The sequence below is a fragment of the Panthera onca genome, chromosome B3 (genome assembly GCF_046562875.1).
Source record: "Panthera onca isolate mPanOnc1 chromosome B3, mPanOnc1 haplotype 2, whole genome shotgun sequence".
In the NCBI taxonomy this organism is placed as follows: domain Eukaryota; kingdom Metazoa; phylum Chordata; class Mammalia; order Carnivora; family Felidae; genus Panthera; species Panthera onca.
Genome location: NC_138344.1, coordinates 126,571,964 through 126,591,371, shown reverse-complemented (window position 1 = coordinate 126,591,371; position 19,408 = coordinate 126,571,964). Strand labels below are relative to the sequence as shown.

At 36.0% G+C, this 19,408-nt stretch overlaps 1 protein-coding gene across 1 annotated transcript in view; it reads right to left on the bottom strand.

Annotated features, from left to right (window-relative positions):
- Positions 1-19,408, bottom strand: part of LOC144616521 (uncharacterized) — a 280,197-nt gene that overhangs the window by 50,875 nt on the left and 209,914 nt on the right. Inside the window, exon 4 of the mRNA XM_078447662.2 lies at positions 9,098-9,194. Within this exon, the coding sequence (XP_078303788.1) occupies positions 9,098-9,194 (97 nt within the window). The remainder of the gene's footprint in view (positions 1-9,097; positions 9,195-19,408) is intronic.

Genomic DNA, 19,408 nt, shown 5'->3' with positions numbered 1-19,408 from the left:
AGGAAGAAACTTTAATGCAGATAAAATCTGAAGCCAGAATTTCCTCTTCCTCTGAAGAGATTTTATCTGGCCTTCAACTTAATGGGATGAGGCCCATTCACATTATGGAGAGCAATCTGCTTCACTCAAAGTCCGTCTATTTAAATGTAAATATCATCACAAAACACCCTCACTGAAACACCCAGAATCTGGGTGTTGATCAAATCTGGGCACCATGGCTCAGTCAGTGGACATATAAAATTAACTCATTACAGTCAGCAGCCACTAGAAGCTAAAAGAAGCACGGAACAGATTCTCTCCTAGAGCACCTGATATGTAGGAGCACGACCCTGCTCTATTTTGGATTTGACCTCCAGACTGAAAAAAATTTTTTCTTTTGTTTTTAAACTACCAAACTTGTGTCAATTCGCCAAGGTAGTCTCAGAAAACAAATGCAGAAGGTGTTTGAATTTTCAACTGGTTTGATTTTTCTTTATTCTAGTGTGTGTGTGTGTGTGTGTGTGTGTGTGTGTGTGTGTCCTTTTTCCTAAACCAGGCATATTTTAAAAATCAAAACCAATTATATAAATTTCTAAGTATATGATGTAAAATACCCCGGGGTACTTAGTACTCCAGTCCCCATAAGTTTCTGCTCCATTACATATAACCACTGCTATTTTATAAGGACTTTTAATTGTGATAAGTGGGAGTTAAGGTGCCTGTGGGTAAACATGAGTGAAAATACACTTCCTAAAGAAAATGCTCTTAATTAAAAACAAGCAAATACAACAACAAAAAAGAAAATGCCCTTAATTATCAAAACTTATGTAAAACCAAGTGTATGAGGACGTTTATTTTAGCACAGAATTCAGAGTCTCTAAGGTGTGATTACTTTAGATTGAAATAACAAGAGTGATCTCTACTGTTTGACCCAATTGGGTCAAAGTCTCATTTCTCCCAATTGCTTGCTTTGGTTAAGTATTTTCCCTTCTCTGAGCTACAGTTTTCTCAGTACCTGTTTTAAAGTTATTGTGAGGATTAAATATAGAAAATAACATCACTGAATAAATTAAAGTTAATCCCAATTAAAATCCATAGGTGGAAAGTTATATACCACACACACACACACACACACACACACACACACACAAACTCAACATTCACTCAACATTCATATATTGGTTTACTACTTAGAATAGTGTGTGGCACATAGTAAATGCTATTTGCACATCTGTCAAAAATATATAAACAAATGTTTTTAAAATATAACACTTAAATAAAAATTACAATAAAATTCATTAGGAATAAATTCCACAAGATGCAAAGCAACCATGTATATAGTTGTAAACCTTTATTTATAGTAACCAAGGAACAACTAAATACATTCAGAGATACAGCATCCTTAAGAATTTGAAAATATAATATGATACTGATGTTCCTTCCTACCAAAATAATCTATAATCCAATGCTAGTGAAAATCCCTATGGGAATTCCTGTGGGGCCTATAAAGCTAATTCTCAAATTTAGATTGAACAGCAAAATTTCAAGAATAGCAAAGGTAATCCTAGAGAAGCACAATCTGGGAGAATGTTCCTGCCAGATAACAAAGCATGTTATAAATCTACAGTAAATAAAGAAATCAGAACCGTCATGCATTGCTGGTGGGTATGTAAAATGGTAGAGTCACTTTGGAAACACAGTTTGGTACATATTCCAAAAGTTAAGCAGAATTACCATATGACTCATGAATTCAATTCCTATATATATATACCCAAGAGAAATGATTCCACAAAAACTTGTAAATGAATGCTCACTGCAGCATTATTCATGGTAGCCAAAAAGCAAAACAACCCAAATGTCTACCAACCGATGAATAGATAAATAAAAGGCAGCGTATCCAAATAATTATTATTTAACAACAAAACAAATGAAGTGGTGCTGAAACACGGGTCAACTATGAATACATTATCCTAGATGAAAGAAGTCTATCATAAAAGACCACCTATTTTATGGTTCCATTTATATAAAATGCAGGGAACAGGGAAAAGTATAGAGAAAGAAAGTATATTAGTGATTTCTTAGGCCAGGAGAAGAGATGGTCATGGGCAGGAAGAGCCGGGGAGGGACACTGGACTGCTAACATGTAGTGGATTTCTTATAGGAAAGATAACAGTGTTCTAACTTATAGGGTGCCTGGGTGGCTCAGTCGGTTGAGCGTCCGGCTTCGGCTCAGGTCATGATCTCACGGTTTGTGAGTTCGAGCCCTGCATTGGGCTGACAGCTCAGAGCCTGAAGCCTGCTTTGGATTCTGTGTCTCCCTCTCTCTCTGCCCCTCTCATGCTCATGCTCATGCTCATGCTCATGCTCTGTCTCTCTCTCTCTCTCTCTCTCTCTCAAAAATAAATAAACATTAAAAAAAAATGTTCTAACTTAGATCATGGTGATAACTGTACAATCCTGTAAATAAAGTAAAAATCACTGGATTTTATACTTTAAATGAATGAATTGTGTAGTATGCAAATTATACCTCAACAACTAATTAATAGTATCTGTGCACAAACAAAAAACAAACAAACAAAACAGAAACAAAGGCCTAGAAACAAAAACACTCATATAACTTAACATGATATATAATAGCACTGTATTTTCAAATTAGTGGGAAGAGTAGAGAATTACCATAAAATGATTTGGGCATAATACCTTATTCATATAGGAAACATATGAAATTGGACTGTTACCTTAAACTCTATAAAATAATTCATTCCAGAAGGGATTCAAAAAGTAAATGTTCTAGACAAAACTGAAAACATTCTGTGTGTGTAAACTGTTATACACATTTTAAAAGAGAATTTGGAATTATCTAGCACATTTGAAGATATCTATAACCTATGCTTCAGAAATTCTACTTCCAGATTTATTCCCTAGAGAAACTTTTGTGCGTGAATACACTCTTACAAAACTGTGTATGCTACTATTATTTGCAATAATGAGAAACTAGAGAAAAATCAGTGGATTGGCATTGGAGTACTACTGCTGACATGGTGACATGGGTAAGTAGCTTAAATGTAATACTGAAATAAAAGAGAAAGTCTTAGAATGACGTAGCAAGTGTCATTCTGACCTGTAAAGGACAAAAATATACAAACTAAATAATAAGTTATTTGAGACATGCAAAAATGTGCAATGGAAGTAAAGGCATGAGATTAAGGTTGGGTGCACTTGACACTTGGAAGTTTCTGGCAAAGCTATATTATAAGCATGCAGATTTTTGCCTTATTATTTTTTAAAATTATTGCAAAAGAATGGTGATTTATATAATCTCTTTCAATGTGTAGCTATTACAAAACATTAAAAGAAAACATTTTTTTTGGTATAGACCTCAGTTGGATGTGAGGACGTGAGGTAATTTTTTTAGAAGTTATTTTTGGAGGGGTGCCTGGGCGGCTCAGTCCATTGAGCATCAGATTCTTGATTTGGGCTCAGATCATGATCCCAGCGTTGTGGGACTGGGCTCTACATCAGGATCTGTGCTGAGTATGAAACCTGCTTAAGATTTTTCTCTTTCTCATCCTCTGGCCCTCTCCCCAGCTTGCATGTGCTCTCTCTCTGAAAGGAGAGGAGAGGAGAGGAGAGAGGAAAGGAGGGGATGAGAGGGGATGGGAGGGGAGGGGAGGGGAGGGGAGGGGAGGGGAGGGGAGGGGAGGAGAGGAGAGGAGAGGAGAGGAGAGGAGAGGAGAGGAGAGGAGAGGAAAGAAGTTATTTTTGGAAACTCAGAAATTGCAATTAACCTATTTACTTTTCTCATCTTTGTAATTAGTAAAGCTATTATATCAAATTATTAAATGGATATGAAATCTTATCTAAACATAATATAAAAATTGTACTACAATGTAAATGTTGACTAGGAAAGTATAATTTTGAAAACAAAGTTTTAATAGCTTACAACCTGAGGGAAAACCCTTACATTCCTTAAAATAGATCATAGAACCATCCTTTATCTGTTTCTATTTTTGTTTTGTTTTGTTTTGTTTCTAAATAGCACCTCACTGAAGGTAGAGAGATGAAAACCTTTCTCTTGCTGCTTTCCTGATGAATCAGAATGACAACAGCCTTTCAGCTGGGTGTCTTAAAGACATGACCTCCTTAATTTATAAATTCTTAAGGATGACATTTACCATATTATCAGGATAAACATTTGAATTAAAAATTTCTATCAGGAAAAAAAATAATTCTAACATAAATTAACTCAAGTCCATCTCTTTAATAGTCACTCTTTATAATTCTCAATGGAACGTTTTCCTAAAATCAGCTTTACTAGAAAGTGTGATGAGAAAGTAAATTTTAGTTTTTGACTGCTTTAGGAGATGGAGTCAGTTCAACATTTCACTCAGGAATTTAATTACACCATTTGTAAGAAGTTTATGGTGGACTGGCCCAGAGCCAGGCTCCTGTGCCCTGACAATGCGCTGAGGTGATGATGAGATTCTCCCTTCCATATGGCACATCAAGGGGAAATGAGAATACTCTACTCATCTGATCTATTTTGCTGGAACAATCTTAAGTTTATTATTAGGATTTACCTCTTCTTAAACTTTTCATTTCCTATTCTACTGAGTGTCAAATTAAAATCCTCATGCAGAGTCCATTTTTATAGAAGTACCAACGAGGGTCTATATAGTGAGGCTTTGACAGTTAAGCAGTCAACACAGATTCCTATAGGAATGCCAAATCTGCAGGGAGCTACAAAAAAAAGAGAACACAAAAACATGGAGAATAATGTAAGCCAGAGGGAGAGAGAGATGGAGAATAGCTTAATTTTTGCTCTCTCATAGAAAGCTCGCTCCTTTTCATAATTACCCAAAACTGAACTCATCCATCCATCCATCCATCCACCTATCCATTCATTCACTGAGTCAATAAATATGTTTTGAAAATTGCTACATGTCTGGGAACTGTGTTAGGTTTTACTGTAAAATTCCTAAAGTGTTTCCCAAGACATTTCTCTGTGATATTATCTGGCACTAAAGGTTTAAAGGCTATATAACGGACTGAAGAAGATTAAACAAGTTTGTTTACTACAGAACTTGGCACAAGAGGTGGGAAGGACATATCACCTGAGCAAAGGAGTTGAAGAATATGAAATAAGTTTGTTTATTGTAGAATTTCTCCTGACCATTAATATAAATATACTTTCTAAATCTCCAAAGGAAGTATATTTATGCATGCTTTTCTAAGCTTATTGGATGGAATAATCATTTTACGTCTGTTTTTTTTTTCATTACAGACAATATTTTGGAACAAAGTTTTCAAGGGAATATAGCTTGGAATTATTGATCTAATAAAAGGCTCTGACTGAAGATCTGGGTTACTCCCAATTTTTGTGTTAGTAGAGATAAGATCAGGATTTGTACTTGGATAGATCTAGGGTCTATTGTTTTTATGGCTATGTTACATAACTAATTAAAATATACATATGCATATATAATATTTATTTGTATATGTGTATGTGTGTGTGTGTGTGTGTGTGTGTGTGTGTATGTAATATCTGGATAATGACATACCATAAGGAGTTATTTGGAGGATGACATGTAAAAACATAGTAAATTAAACTCAGCACCGTTTTATAGTAGTTTAATCAACTCTAGCTCCTAAGACAATGATAATGAAGATAATAATGAAGAAAAAGAAGAAATATTCTGACCACAAAACATGGTATCTCCTATGCCAGGAATGAATCCTGGGACCCTATTTGGCCTTCATGAAGCAGCATTTTTAGACCCAGAGATACCAGCCATAATTGTTCCCTTGTCTTCTTGGTTATATTGTATATTTAAATTCCAATGTCCTCTTTAACCGGTAATAGTCATTAGCAAAGGTCAATCCCCTAGAATCCTCTTTTCTTGGGTAGCACTTCTTGTTTCCCTTCTGTTATCTCTGTCTCTAGTACCTAGAAACTTTTTAAGAATAGACAGACATCCTGGAAAAGTCAGAAAGAAACTCTGCCTATTGCATATTATGCGTACATTCACTGCTCTATCCTTTCTCCAGGGGTAGATCATCTATAACCCCACTCCACCAAGTGTTCAAAGGAATCAAAGCCAGGAGTTTGGAGTGACAGTGACTGAATCACTTATGACTATAGTTTCAATATGGTAGAGCTAATAATACTAGTAATCTGTCTTGAAAACTTAATACCCTCCCACTCTGCATGCATGGAGAGAAAGTGCCATCAAATGGGTACAGGTTCATTTTAAGGAGAGACATGCGAATATGCAGATAAAACAGGAGGAGATGCCTTGTGCATTCACTGTCTGAATTTCATTGGTATTTAATATAAACATCTTTAGCTTTTGTATTCAATGGTTCTTCCATTCATGAAACAACTCATTCATGAAACAACTGTTCATTGGATGTTATTATATGCCAGACCCTAAAAGGAGGGAATAGATTTTTGAAATGATTTTGAATATTTTAAACTTAAATCAGACTTTTAATATAGAGTGTTTTGATTTCTTTAGGAGTCTGAATGACTTTCATGATGTCACCTGGCAAACTGAATTACTTCTGTAACACTAATGCATCACAGCAATTCAAGAGAAAGTTGGGTGTGATTGAAAAATCTCACATCAAGAAATACATGTTTTCAAAAATCTTTAGCAACAAACTGTTTTAAAGGCAATAGGTTACAAACTCTATAACTAGTCACCAAATTTAGAAAACAACACTTATCAAAATATATTCCTTATATCCCTGCCAGAGAGAGAGAGAGAGAGAGAGAGAGAGAGAGAGAAAGGCCAAACAAGTAATATGAAAAGTCTCTAATCAAGTTGAATTTAAGTTAAGAAAGCTTGATGGGGAAGAAACGTTCTTATAATTTAGGAAAAAATATTGAAGTTATAGGATCTCATTAATCACCTTCTGCCAAAATCTCAATAAAATCTCAAGCCATTTCCAAAATAGTCTCTTTGTGCCAAGACTTGAAAATGACTATAATGGTCAAACTTTAAACTTTCTGCTAAATTCCCTAGAAGTAGTCAAGGACCCAGAAGTTAAAAGGCTATACATAAGTGAACCTATTAAAAACAATAAACTAGGATCTATTTAATTATATGGTGTATTGATAACTGACATTGAAAAACAAAACTGAGCTGGATAATATCTGAGTGTTAGATTAAGAAAGGGGAGCTATGCTAATGAAAAATTAGCTCATTAGTAATGAATAATAACAAAATTTGAAAACATTTACACATGACCCAAGAAAAACAAATGTGGAACTTTGGCTTTCTATACTGGTAAGAGTCTGGCAAAACTTTATTTAGACTGGGCCAAAACTTGATCTCTTTCCAGGCTTTGAAGCTGAATCAACATAGACAGAATGAAGTGTAGATTTTTTTGGACAATTATCTGTAATTTGGAGCATTACACATTCTTTTCCAAAGTCCACTGTATAATCTGGGTTTAATTTTTTTAACTCCTTCTGTATCATTAGCAGATACTAATTATGGTGTTAAAGGTACTAGAGGGACCATGGGAGTACTCAAAAGTCAATCACATTGGTTTGAATACAAAACATTCCAAAGAAACTTTGTTGGGAGATGAAGAAGCTGCCACTTAGGTGTACTGATTTTATTTCCCAACAAGTAATATCTATTTTAAGGTTAAATGGTGAAATTGTTTTTTAACAAAAATTGGGACATAGGGTTGGACAATTTCTTTCATGTGGAATAATTATAAAAAGAGGTTTGTAATCTTATAAAATTAAACCATTGTTAATTACACGATTAGCAAATCACCTTTATTAAAAGCTTTTATTCTCCCAACCAAAATATAAGCTTATCAAGTGCAGGGACAACACGACATTCAACTTGGTCTAGGGCCTAACAGGTAGCTCTCACTGCACTTAATCTTTAGAATTGCTGAATACAATCTTGCAGGAAATTAGAAATTTCCTGGAATTCCCTTAGTGTTTAGTCATTTCACATTTAGGCCATCAACTCTGACTTTAAAAAATATATTTTCTTTGTTGCTAAAGTGTTTCTTCAGGAGTTTTCCTCCTGAGTTGTGTGAAGAACTGCCGCCATTACCCATTTCACACAGTTCATGTCTAAATGCAGCAGCAAGATAATGAACTAAGTGAGGCACAGGTAACTTGCACCATATACAATGTTGCAGTGGTTGGCGCCTGGCATTGCTTGTTTAACAGAGCTACAACAATCCATATTGTCTTAAAACAGAGATGTCAGGGCCCCTGGGGGGCTCAGTAGGTTTAGCATACGTCTTTTGCTTTCAGTTCAGGTCATGGTCTTGTGGTTCCTGAGAATGAGTCTTGCATGGGGCTCTGTGCTCACAGGGCAAAGCCTGCTTGGAATTCTCTCCTTCTCTCTCTACCCCTCCCCTACTCATGCTGCCCTCTATCTCTCTCTTTCTTTCTCTCTCTTTCTCTCTCAAAATAAATAAATAAAGTTAAAACAAAACAAAACAAAACAAAACAAGAGATCTCCTGGAACTTAGGTCTACTGATCTATAAGGATTCCAGGACCACCCACCATCCCCGGAGTTCCCTCTGCTCCTCTTCTGACTGCACAGACCAGTGACTCTGAACTTAAGAACTGTGTGAAACTCTTTAGCAGGAAAACTATCCTCAAGGATAGTAGCTTCAGTAATGACTTTAATTACCTGTATTTTGATATTCCTTACTTTGATGTAAAACTATGACTTTTTTTTTGATAAAACCAGCTTTTTCATTCTGTATTCTGTTCCTCTTTTGGTTTTTAGTGCCTAAAAAATAATTCAAACTGAATGACTCTTTTCTAGGCAAAAGGCAGTCTACCACCCAATTTTCTGGGTTTTGGGGGGTTTACAGAAACTTGACCTTCCCGTTCTTCTACAACAATGTCCACAGGTAAACAGAGATCTCTACCACTGGCATGTGCTTAGATGTGAACTTTGGAACTTTTTACATTATTGCAACGAGCCAGTACAGAACAGAGTCTGTGTCTAATCCCAACCTTCCTCTGCCTCTCAGGTTCTCACCTTCTCCCCCTCTATCTCCTATCTTCTCACTCATGATTCATGGTCCTACAGAATTTTTATACCCTTGTTGCCATGAGGCACTTACTTCTGGGTGAAAAGGATGCGTGTGACGAGGCTTCAACTTATTTCTGAAGGCATTCTTCTCCCAGTGTCTTTCATACAGCTTTCTGCATACAGGCAGTCTGTAACAAATTCCCACAGAACATACTTCTAAGTATATTATTTCCTATTAAGAAAAAAAAAGCTCTAAATGGAATCAACAAATGTTCTCTGTGTTAAAATATCTGTGCTTTAAACAACTACAAAAAAATTAGTACAAACATCTATGCTTCTCATATGCTAAGCTGTATAAATATGAATACAGTAAATGAAGAACAGAGAAAACAGTAAAAGACAAACTGTACTAATGCTTCTATAGGAATTAAATCGGCACATAAATAAAATCAGGGCATTCAAAGGTTTTTGGTGATGGAATTGAATGCCTGCCCTAGGTTTTTCATTAAGGTTAATCATCACTATCATGATATTTACTGATCTGCTACCTCACTTAGTTAGCATACATTTTTGTATGAATTTGGAAAATGTAGAGGAGTTAAGTTACTGAAATGACCAACTTCTAATGAGAAAATGCATATAGGCTCATATGTCTCAGTTCATGGGCATATTTTGACTGTTAACAATGAATTGAGGTAATACATTGGCTTACAGGATTAATGTTGACCTTTTACCAAAGGATTCCTGTCACAACAAATCCTGTCACTCATTCACAGCAGTGTCGTAGTTAGAAGAGCCAACAGGGGCTACCCATGGAAAATGAACAAGCTTTATACATCAGTACTTGTGAAATCCATGAAGCATAGCTAAAATCAGCTTAAGTATCAAGTTCATAGCAGATCATGACAGGCTAAATAATCCTTCCCCTCTGTACCCCCCTGCAAAACGAACACATCCTAAGCCCCAGGACCCGTGAATATGTTGCCTTATATGGCAAAGGGGCTTGGCAATAATTTAAGGATCTTGAGATAGGGAGATTATCCTGATGGAACCAATGTGTAGTCTCAATGAACTGCAAGGTCTCTTGTAAGAGAGAGGCAGGGAGACAGAGTAGTTGTAGGAGATGCAATGCAAGGAAAGGAAAAGAATCAAAAAGTAGGAGTCATGTGGGGGAGGGGGCAAAGCTAAGAAATGTGGGCAGCTAGAAAGGCTAAGGAGTGGATTCTCCCAGGACTCTCCAGACAGAACTAGAACTGCCAATACCCAATACTAGAACTTAAGATTGATTTTAGACTTCTGGCCTCCAGAGCTATAAAAGAATATTTTTTGTTGTTTCATACCACTGTATTTGTTGTAAGTTGTTATAGCAGCAAGAGTATTAACAATAAACTAATATGTAGATGTAAATCTTTTTTTGTGGGGTGGGAAAGAGAACCCAAAAGAACCCCACTGATATTCTCTTCTTCGGAAAAATTTAAAAAATAAAGGATGATATATATTACGTATTTCCACAAAATCTGACATTTACACTGCGCTGGAAAAAAAATGTAATGCTATTTGACATTCTTCCAACATCTTCTCCCCATTTCTATTTAATTCTAAAGAATCAATTTAATCTATTTATAGGCCAGAAATCCTAAAAATTTTGTTGTAGTTATATCTTCTGTTTAAGATAAAAGGTCATCATAAAATTAGTGCCATTTAATATATAGGATACAAATGTGAAAATTCGTAAGATAATTTTGAGCTCAGATTATCAAGTTCAGAAAGAAAGACTTTGGAAACAGAATTGATTGCCACCTGGAAGTCAGAAAATGTGGATTCTAACTTCAATTGACAAGTCTTGTTATTTCCCAGCATCTTAATTTTTTTAAATAAAATGAGAGTAGATGTCCACCAAAATGTCTCTCATCTCTAAAGTATAGTACGACATAAAGGGAAAGTGAACATTTTTGTTTTCTTTTTTAATTCCAGGAGCAGTCATAAAATGGGGTTTAAAAGACAAAGTAAGGAGGCTCTCTGAGAATCCCAAAATAATCTGTACCACAGAACTGATCTCCCAGGATAAGCCTTCACTAGGGTTCCTTGTATAGTTGCTATGTTCCAACAGTCACACAATATCTGCTGTGGAAAAGAGATTGCCTTCATAAGGCTATGGGAGGTAGAGTGGTGGACAGTGGAAGAAGGTATAGGAGGATGTCTATTATTATTAAATTAAGCATTTAATAGAGCAAGTATAGTTCAAGCCCAGCTCACCGATGTAACATATAAAATATTTTTCGAAGAGCAAAATCAATTATTATGTGAAATATGACTTAGGTAGTAGGCTTATCATATTCTTCCTGTTAGGTTAGTCTTTTTAGGCTGAAGTTCTAGGATTTCCCTTTTTAGATAAAGTACCTTATTGTACCTTGTAACTATCTTGTAGCAACTTTTTCCAAACTTCCAACATTTCTGGTACGTTTTTAAAAAGTAAAAAAGAACAAAAATATTGAAAGCTTGAAAATACATGATATTTTGACTCAAAGTGTGAAAAAAAAACCCACGATCAATTTGAAACCCATGGATTATGTCTTTTTGAGACAACTGGAATGTTTTAACTAAATTTTATATTGTCTTTGTGAGCAGATAGAAGGACAAGGCAGTCTAGTGATCAAAGCTCTCCTCCCTCTTACTCCAGGGACATCTTGAGTTTTCCTATTCTATTGCATAATGAAATAGAAGGCTACAAGGAGCTTTATATTAGTGGGCTATGTATCTCATTTTATAATACAGTAAGCAGTTAAAAATAGGTTTTGAGTCAGCCTAGGTTTGTGTCTCAGTATGCCTTTTTCTTTCCTTTCAACAGGGACACATTTACTGACTGTCTGTAGGGGTTGATAAAGCCAACTTTCCAGATAGGCTGTTGTGGGACTTAAATATGGTAATTTAAATGAGGCACTCCCCATCACAATCAGTCTCCTCAAATCCTCCAATGATAGCTATTGTCATTTTATCCACATTATCATACGCAAACCTTTACTAACTCAAGTTCATTGTTTTTAGTAAAGGAAATAGAACAGGCAAAGATATAACTCTAAAAAAATCATTTGGTATCTGGCTTTCTCTGCCTGACTTATTTCATAAGAGACTCTTAAAAACTGAGAATGAACTGAGGGTTGATGGGGGGTGGGAAGGAAGGGAAAGTGAATGATGGGCATTAAGGAGGGCACCTGTTGGGATGAGCACTGGGTGTTGTATGGAAACCAATTTGACAATAAATTTCATATCAAAATAATAAAATAATAAATAAATAATAAATAAATAAAATAAAAATAATAATAATTTAAAATAATAAATAATATAAAATAATAAAATAATAAAAAATTTAAAAAAATAAAAAAATCATTTGGATTTAGGGCCAAATACAAAAACCTGATGTTAAAAGATTAATAATAGAAATAATCATTTCATTTTGGATTTTACAATGTGAAATTTATAAATAGGTTTTTTTAATTCAAACATGCAAACATTTACCTTTTGGGAATAAAAACTGAGACAATGTTAGTAAATTTCAGATACATTACTGACAAAAAGCTTGCATCTTCAGATTATTAATGTCAAAATAAGAAATTGAGTTCATTTATCATCAAGATGTTTAGTGGCATAACTGCCTTTTTCTGTTGTCTATTACACTAAAGCTAAATCATTCCGTCCCCTGCTAGTCTCCACCTGTGGATGAATTTCCACTTGTTCAATTCTGTAACAAATCAACTAAAGACATATGTGGACAGTTGGGCATCAAGTCGATTTCTCTGACTCTCTGCTCTGATTTTAGGAACTGGCCTCTTTAATTATTTCTTATTGATCTCTTCAAATAATTTCTACTTATAAGAAATTTCCTCTGCAGAGTAAGGCTTTAATAATGAAGCAGTCCTTGACTTGGTTTCCTGCTCAGACCTGTCTTGTTTTGCTAATCCTCTTGGCCGCTGGAATAATGTTCTGGAATCTTAATATTAATCCCAGCCAATCTTTTGGTGTATCCCCATGGACATCCGTGATGATTTCCCTTCATCAAATTTTGAAAATTTCCAGAAGTTCTCCCTCATGATGCTCATTTTACCTTCTCATCTGAATTCTTCCCTCTTTCCTACTGAAAATCATATTCCTGATAACACGACATTCTCTCAAGACTTTTCTCAGTCTGAAACTCCTGCTCTCTGAGGTCTGTTCATTCTCAACACCAGCTAAGACCTAGTCCTATTTTGATGTTTTACTAGATATAGTTGAAACAAACACTACACTGCATCTCAGCATTGAATAAGCAGCTGGTTTGTTCAAAGTAGTGCAAGGGAAAGAAATCCCAGAGTGTCTGACTGACCAATGGCTGTGCTAGGTCTGTCGGTGACTCTGACAGTGTGGTAACCCTGTATACTCCAGGGGGTGCACTAGGGAAAGACACTGGGAGTCGATGACCCGGAAAATGATTTAGAAAGGCAAACTGCCTCCGTGAGCATGGCAGATGCAGCCAGGAGAGAGGGTGGTACACCACCTGCCTTGTCTTTAGTACAGTACTGCCCTGGATTTACGTAAAGTCATTGGTATGCACCTGTTACATGCGTTCAGTCAGTGATCTGAGTGTCACTGCTCTGAGTGACAAATTCCTCATCTATAGAAACGAGGACAGAAATCTCACTGGGAGTGAGGTTTAAAAATGAAAAACTTTACGTAAAGGACCTGCTATAATGTAAGTACACAAAATATCAGTGATAATGATAACACAAATGCCACTACTACAGGCATAATCCTTGTACTGTATCAGCCTAAAATCCCTTTCTCACCAGACACTCTTCTTCCTTCCACATTTCCCCCCTCAGGACACAGACTGCCAATATGTGAATTTTTAATTCTCTAATTCTGTCGCCTTTGAACTTCAGTTCAATCAAATGCCTTCCACTCGTAAATGTTGAGGGGCACTATTTTCCCCAGGACCCTTATCTTCTGATAACGTCCTTCCCATTTCTCAACTTCCAGCAATTCATCCAAGCAGAGCAAGTGACAAGTTGGTACAAAAGCTTCAAGCTTCAAATTATTCCCTGGAAAAATGAAGGTTGGTGCTTAAAACAAAGAAAACAGGGGTAAATATGGGGTATTTACCCTATATGGGGTAAATGCCAAAACGTGAATATGTGCTGGATATAAAAATTTTCAAACAAACAGTGTTGCTAAAGTTGTAATAATGGCCCTTAGAAGAAATATGTATAAACATGCATTATTTAGTTTGACATTTAGTCCTTTGCAAATTGATTTGATGTTTCAGAGCCTAAAAATATTGTGTAATTTATTTAATATTTATATAGCAATTTACATTTGTTAAAATCTTCTAGGACATTTATTACCTTGTGATTCATACTTGCCCAGTATACAACTTCCTTCTTACATATTAAGGGAGAACTTTGAAATTGATCACTTTTTCAGCCTCAGTATGTTGTCATGTAATAAATTACACTCATATTAAATACTCAATAGTTCTGTAACTTGTTAAACTCCAATATAAGCTAGCTGCAGCCTGGAGGAAACAGACCAGCATTCATAGGAATGACACCCATCTTTATGCTTTATTTGGCCAATGCCCCTTCCAATGATAACATTGGAAGGATTCTATAACTAAGACATGCAATCTGGATGCCTAAGGGTTTCAGAAAAGTTAATAGCTTAAGTATTAAATAAGTTCAACTTTCAGGTAAATCTGCCATGTTCCAAGTAGAACAAAGGATTCTGAATTCCCAAACATCCATCTAAGCTTTAAGCATATGTCTTGGTTTTAATAGTTTCATTTAAGGCTATTCAACTATCATATTTAATACCTGGTCCAGAGCAGTACAGTCAATAATTAGAGGGAAACTGTGTATAAAGGTAAACTTTCTATACCTATTTTATCTATCTACAGCACACTCTAGATACTGGATGAATCTAGGCTTTGAAGAAAGAAGGCAGATATGAACTATCCAAGAACACCACGGATCTGACATTCACCTGCGTGTGTCACCAGAACTAAGCTGTGAATCACAACCCTCCATACCGCTTCAGCCTCGGATAAGAAATTACAAAGCAAGGCGAGACACAGGGTTGGATAAATGTAGTATAGTGTATTCTTTGGTTGCTTACCTTAACTCAAAGTTTTATGTTAAAGAACACCTTTAGTAACTGCCAATATTTAAAAATCTGTTAATTAATGGAAGCAGAGGTTTATGGGTTCTCACAGGAATAACTTGTATTTATGAGAATTTGTGTTTTATATGGATGCTAACTTCATTAAAAATAAAATACTGTGGCACCTGGGTGGCTCAGTCGGTTAAGCCTCCAACTTTGACTCAGGTCATGATCTCGCGGTTCAGGAGTTTGAGCCTGGTGTCAGTCTCTGTGCTGACAGCTCAGAGCCTGTAGAATGCTTTGGATTCTGTGTCTCTCTCTCTGTTCCTCCCATGCTCATGCTCTCTCTCTCTTTCTCAGAAATAAACATTAAAAACATTTTTTAAATAAAAAATTAAAAAAAATACTAAACAGTTTTTTTTTTACGTTTATTTGTTTATTTTGAGAGAGAGAGAGAGTGTGTGGGAGGGGCAGAGGGAGAGAAAGAGAGAGAATCCCAAGCAGACTCCACACTGTCAGCACAGAGTTTGATGCAGGGCTTGAACTCACAAACCGTAAGATCGTGACCTGAGCCAAAATCAAGAGTTGGATGCTTAACTGACTGAGCCATCCACGTGCCGCCTACACAGTTTCATACATGCTTCATCATCGAGTAATTTACAAAATGTTCTCTCTTCCTCAGAAAGTACAGGAGAAAACAAAGCAGTTTTGGTACGACTCGACAAAACTTGCCTTGTAATACTGACTCTACCCCTTGCTAGTTGCAATGATGCTGAGCTTTACTTTTGTCTTCTATAAAATGGGGTTAATATTACACACCTCACAGAGTTACTGTGAGAATTCATTTAAGTAAGTGAAGCAACTGACATGCAAAGTGATTATGTCACTCGCCTCAGGTCTCCCAAGTAGGAAAGATCCTGCACATTTTTAAACTTCTGCCTCTGACAGTAAGATAAGTGCCTTTTGAACTCCATCTTACTGGTGCTTGAAATAGTACACAATAAGGTGCTATGTACTCAACCTTATTTCTGTACAGAATCTTGTGCACTGCTTATATTAGTTTCATACATTTACAAGTCATGAATTTAAATTTTCTGTGATGGTGCGTAAATGTTCTATTTGGAATACTAAGCCAGAGAGGGAAGGATCTCTTTCAGGCTACGAGAATGTTACATGAGCCAGTTTTTTTTTTTTTTTTGGGGGGGGGGGGCAGCTCTTTCTATCATTTAGTTGTTTTAAAATAGGCCCAGAAATTATCTGATACTTTTCCCTTCTAAAGGTGGATTCTGATTCCCTCCGCCTTGAACCAAAACTATGCTTAATAACTTGTTTCTAATGAATGGAAAATGGTGGAGTTAATTGTATGAGGCTTCTGAGATTATACCATAAAAGACACTGACTTTTCCTGTTCTCTCTCTTAGCTCGTTAGCTCTGGGGGAACTCAGCTGCCATGCCTTGAGGGGTTCTCAAGCAGCCTTAAGGAGAGGTCCACCTGGCAAAGAACTCAGCTCCCTACCAACAGACATGTGAGAGGGCCATTTTGGAACTGAATAATCCAGTCTCAGTCAAGCTTTGAGATGCTCAGCAGGCCAGCCTGACAACTTGATGGCAACATTACAACAGAACCTGAACCAGAATCACCCAACAAATCTACCCTGGAATTTCTGGCCCAGAAAATGTAAGACAATAAATATTTATTATTTTAAGCAACTGTTAGGTTTTGTAGCAATACATAACTCTAAAAGACGCACACAGAAAGAGGAGGTCACCTAAGTCCTCAGCCTCTTTAAAAAGAAATCATCTTAGAATCCTTTTCAGAAACATATCACAAAGCAAAAGAATTTACATGAATGCAGTAGGGGTTTTCAAATAGAATTAAAGGATATAATTTATCCAAGAAAAGACCTGGGGGAAAAGTACCACGTGATACTCCTTTGAGTATCAGATGGTAGTTTTGAGGAGAATCTGGACAATGATAAATTTTAATTTAGTCATCTCATATCCCAAGGGAATTATGTCCCCCCAGACAACAGTAGAACCAAAGTAAGACTCCTAATCCTAACTTGAAAATTGATACAGATCATAAAATCACAAGAAGGAAACTTCCATTAGAACTGAGTCAAAAATAGTGCGATGCTTAAGTCAACGCCAAGGGCTTGGGAGCAAAATTCAGCTTCGTAGTTGTACCGATGGTCCCTACATGCAAACACAGTCAAAATCTTTCCACAGAGGGAAAACTGCCATGCACTGCGAGAGGCATCCTTCCTCCATTCTCTTTAGACAACCTCAAGTTACCCACAGCAGCTGTGTTCCTTTCCTAAACTGGAATCTAGTCTTTTAGATTAAGACTTCTAGCCTCATTAATGGAAGAAGTAGAATAGTTCCCTCTATAATTTGCTTAACCATTTTTACATTTTTCCTTAGTCTATGATATATTTTTAAGATGAAAAAACTATGCAATAAAATAGCTGTTTAATGATAGTTATTAGTATTATTAGAAATACAAAGAATTTTTATGATAATGATAGAACTTTAACACCTTTTGTTCTCAGCACATTTGTGCCTTTCTTATGCCTATTCACTTGTCACTGGAAACACGCCCACTTAGTCCTATCACATATTCTGGGCACGCTGTAGGCACTGATAGGACTTATTGAAGGAAAAAATATATATATACCTCCTCCCAGATGAAATGCTAATTGGTATACTGTACTTCTTTGGTGAAAGGCATTGTCCTCTTTGATCTACAGTATAATGGGATTTATTTGGAACATCAAAGCATTCCATAAAAACTGAATAAGTGATTTGAACATCAACAGAAGCATCATATTTTTGTGCCTTCTGAGGGAAGGGGGGCGGTCTGGGGAAATGAAGCAGCATGACATTTTTTGAATAAGGAGATGATCTTTCTAAATAAAAGGTCAGTACTTTGAGGATAACATATCTATAAGTGGGTAATTCCAATTATTGATTTCTGATGGATTATAAAGATAATAACTCTTGACCCTTATCAAGAGTTTTGTTTGTTTGTTTGTTTGTTTGAATCTAAGATCCCATTAGCTTGCTCATTGCTTTTTCTAACACTGATATTAATGGAATAATATAACCGCAGTAATTCCTATTATTTCTTTTCTTCTAAAAGTAAAAAAGAGACACCCAGAATGTCTCTAGCGGTTCCTGTTTTAATTATGGTATCAGTTACAGCAGTACAGGAGAAGTAGGACTGATTTCTTCAGTGTGGACAAGCAACTAGAGTTAAAGGTCCAAGATCAGAGTATGGGCTTAAGAGGGAAATATCAAGACTGCTTTCCATATTGTAGATAGATCTACTGATAGCCACAGAAGAGGCTCCTTCATATACCAAATAATCAATTTAGTTCAACAGAAGATTAAACTCAATTTTGTACAAAGCACACTAACCTAATGAAGAATATATGTATTTTCTGGATCTTGCTTCTTGGATTTCTTCCTTGGGACCTGGCATAATGGGCAGTAGTTATAGGGGACTAAGGCCACTAGATAAGAAAACTCAACATAACTAAACAAGCTCATTTTAATGGATTTCCCTTGCAGTCACAGCTCCATCCTCTGTAACTATTTATCTCCAAATGATGCAATGAACTGCAGATAGGAATTACAGCTGAACAAGTTCACATGACATATATACATATATTTCTTTATGTTATACGTACATGTGCATGTACACACACCCAAACAGTGTTAAGTATATTTTTTCCGGAGGGAGCCTAACAGAAGTTCCAAATTCTTACCTTTCTAAATGAGTAATATTTTTTTCAAATATTTTTTTGAATTGTGGACAGAGTACAGAAGAGGTACTGAGTGGCACTGCTCCATCACCTTGGGCCAGTTGAATTATAATCAATAGGTTTTCATCAGGTGTTCACAGTACCAGAAGAGGACTTAGGCAGGTTTCAATGTTGTTTTACACCATACAGTAGAACAATTTTCTTTATCTTTGCCTGGAGGCAGTAGAGGTTTCTTAAAAACGCAAATGCCTTGTGTTTTTATTATTATTTTTAAAATAAGTGGGGAATATGAAGAATATTAACAGGCACTCTCTACAAAATGTTGAAGTTTTTGGTTTCCTTTGGATTGTTTTTCTTTGCCCTTTCTTTCTTTCTTTTTTTTAATTAAAAAGGAAAATTTCTTACTGATTGGTGAAATATCTTTGAGTTCTTGGGAGTAACTGGGCTGACTTCTATTACTTTAGCATTGTCTCTTTCTTTCACGCATCAATTCTAGTTTATCA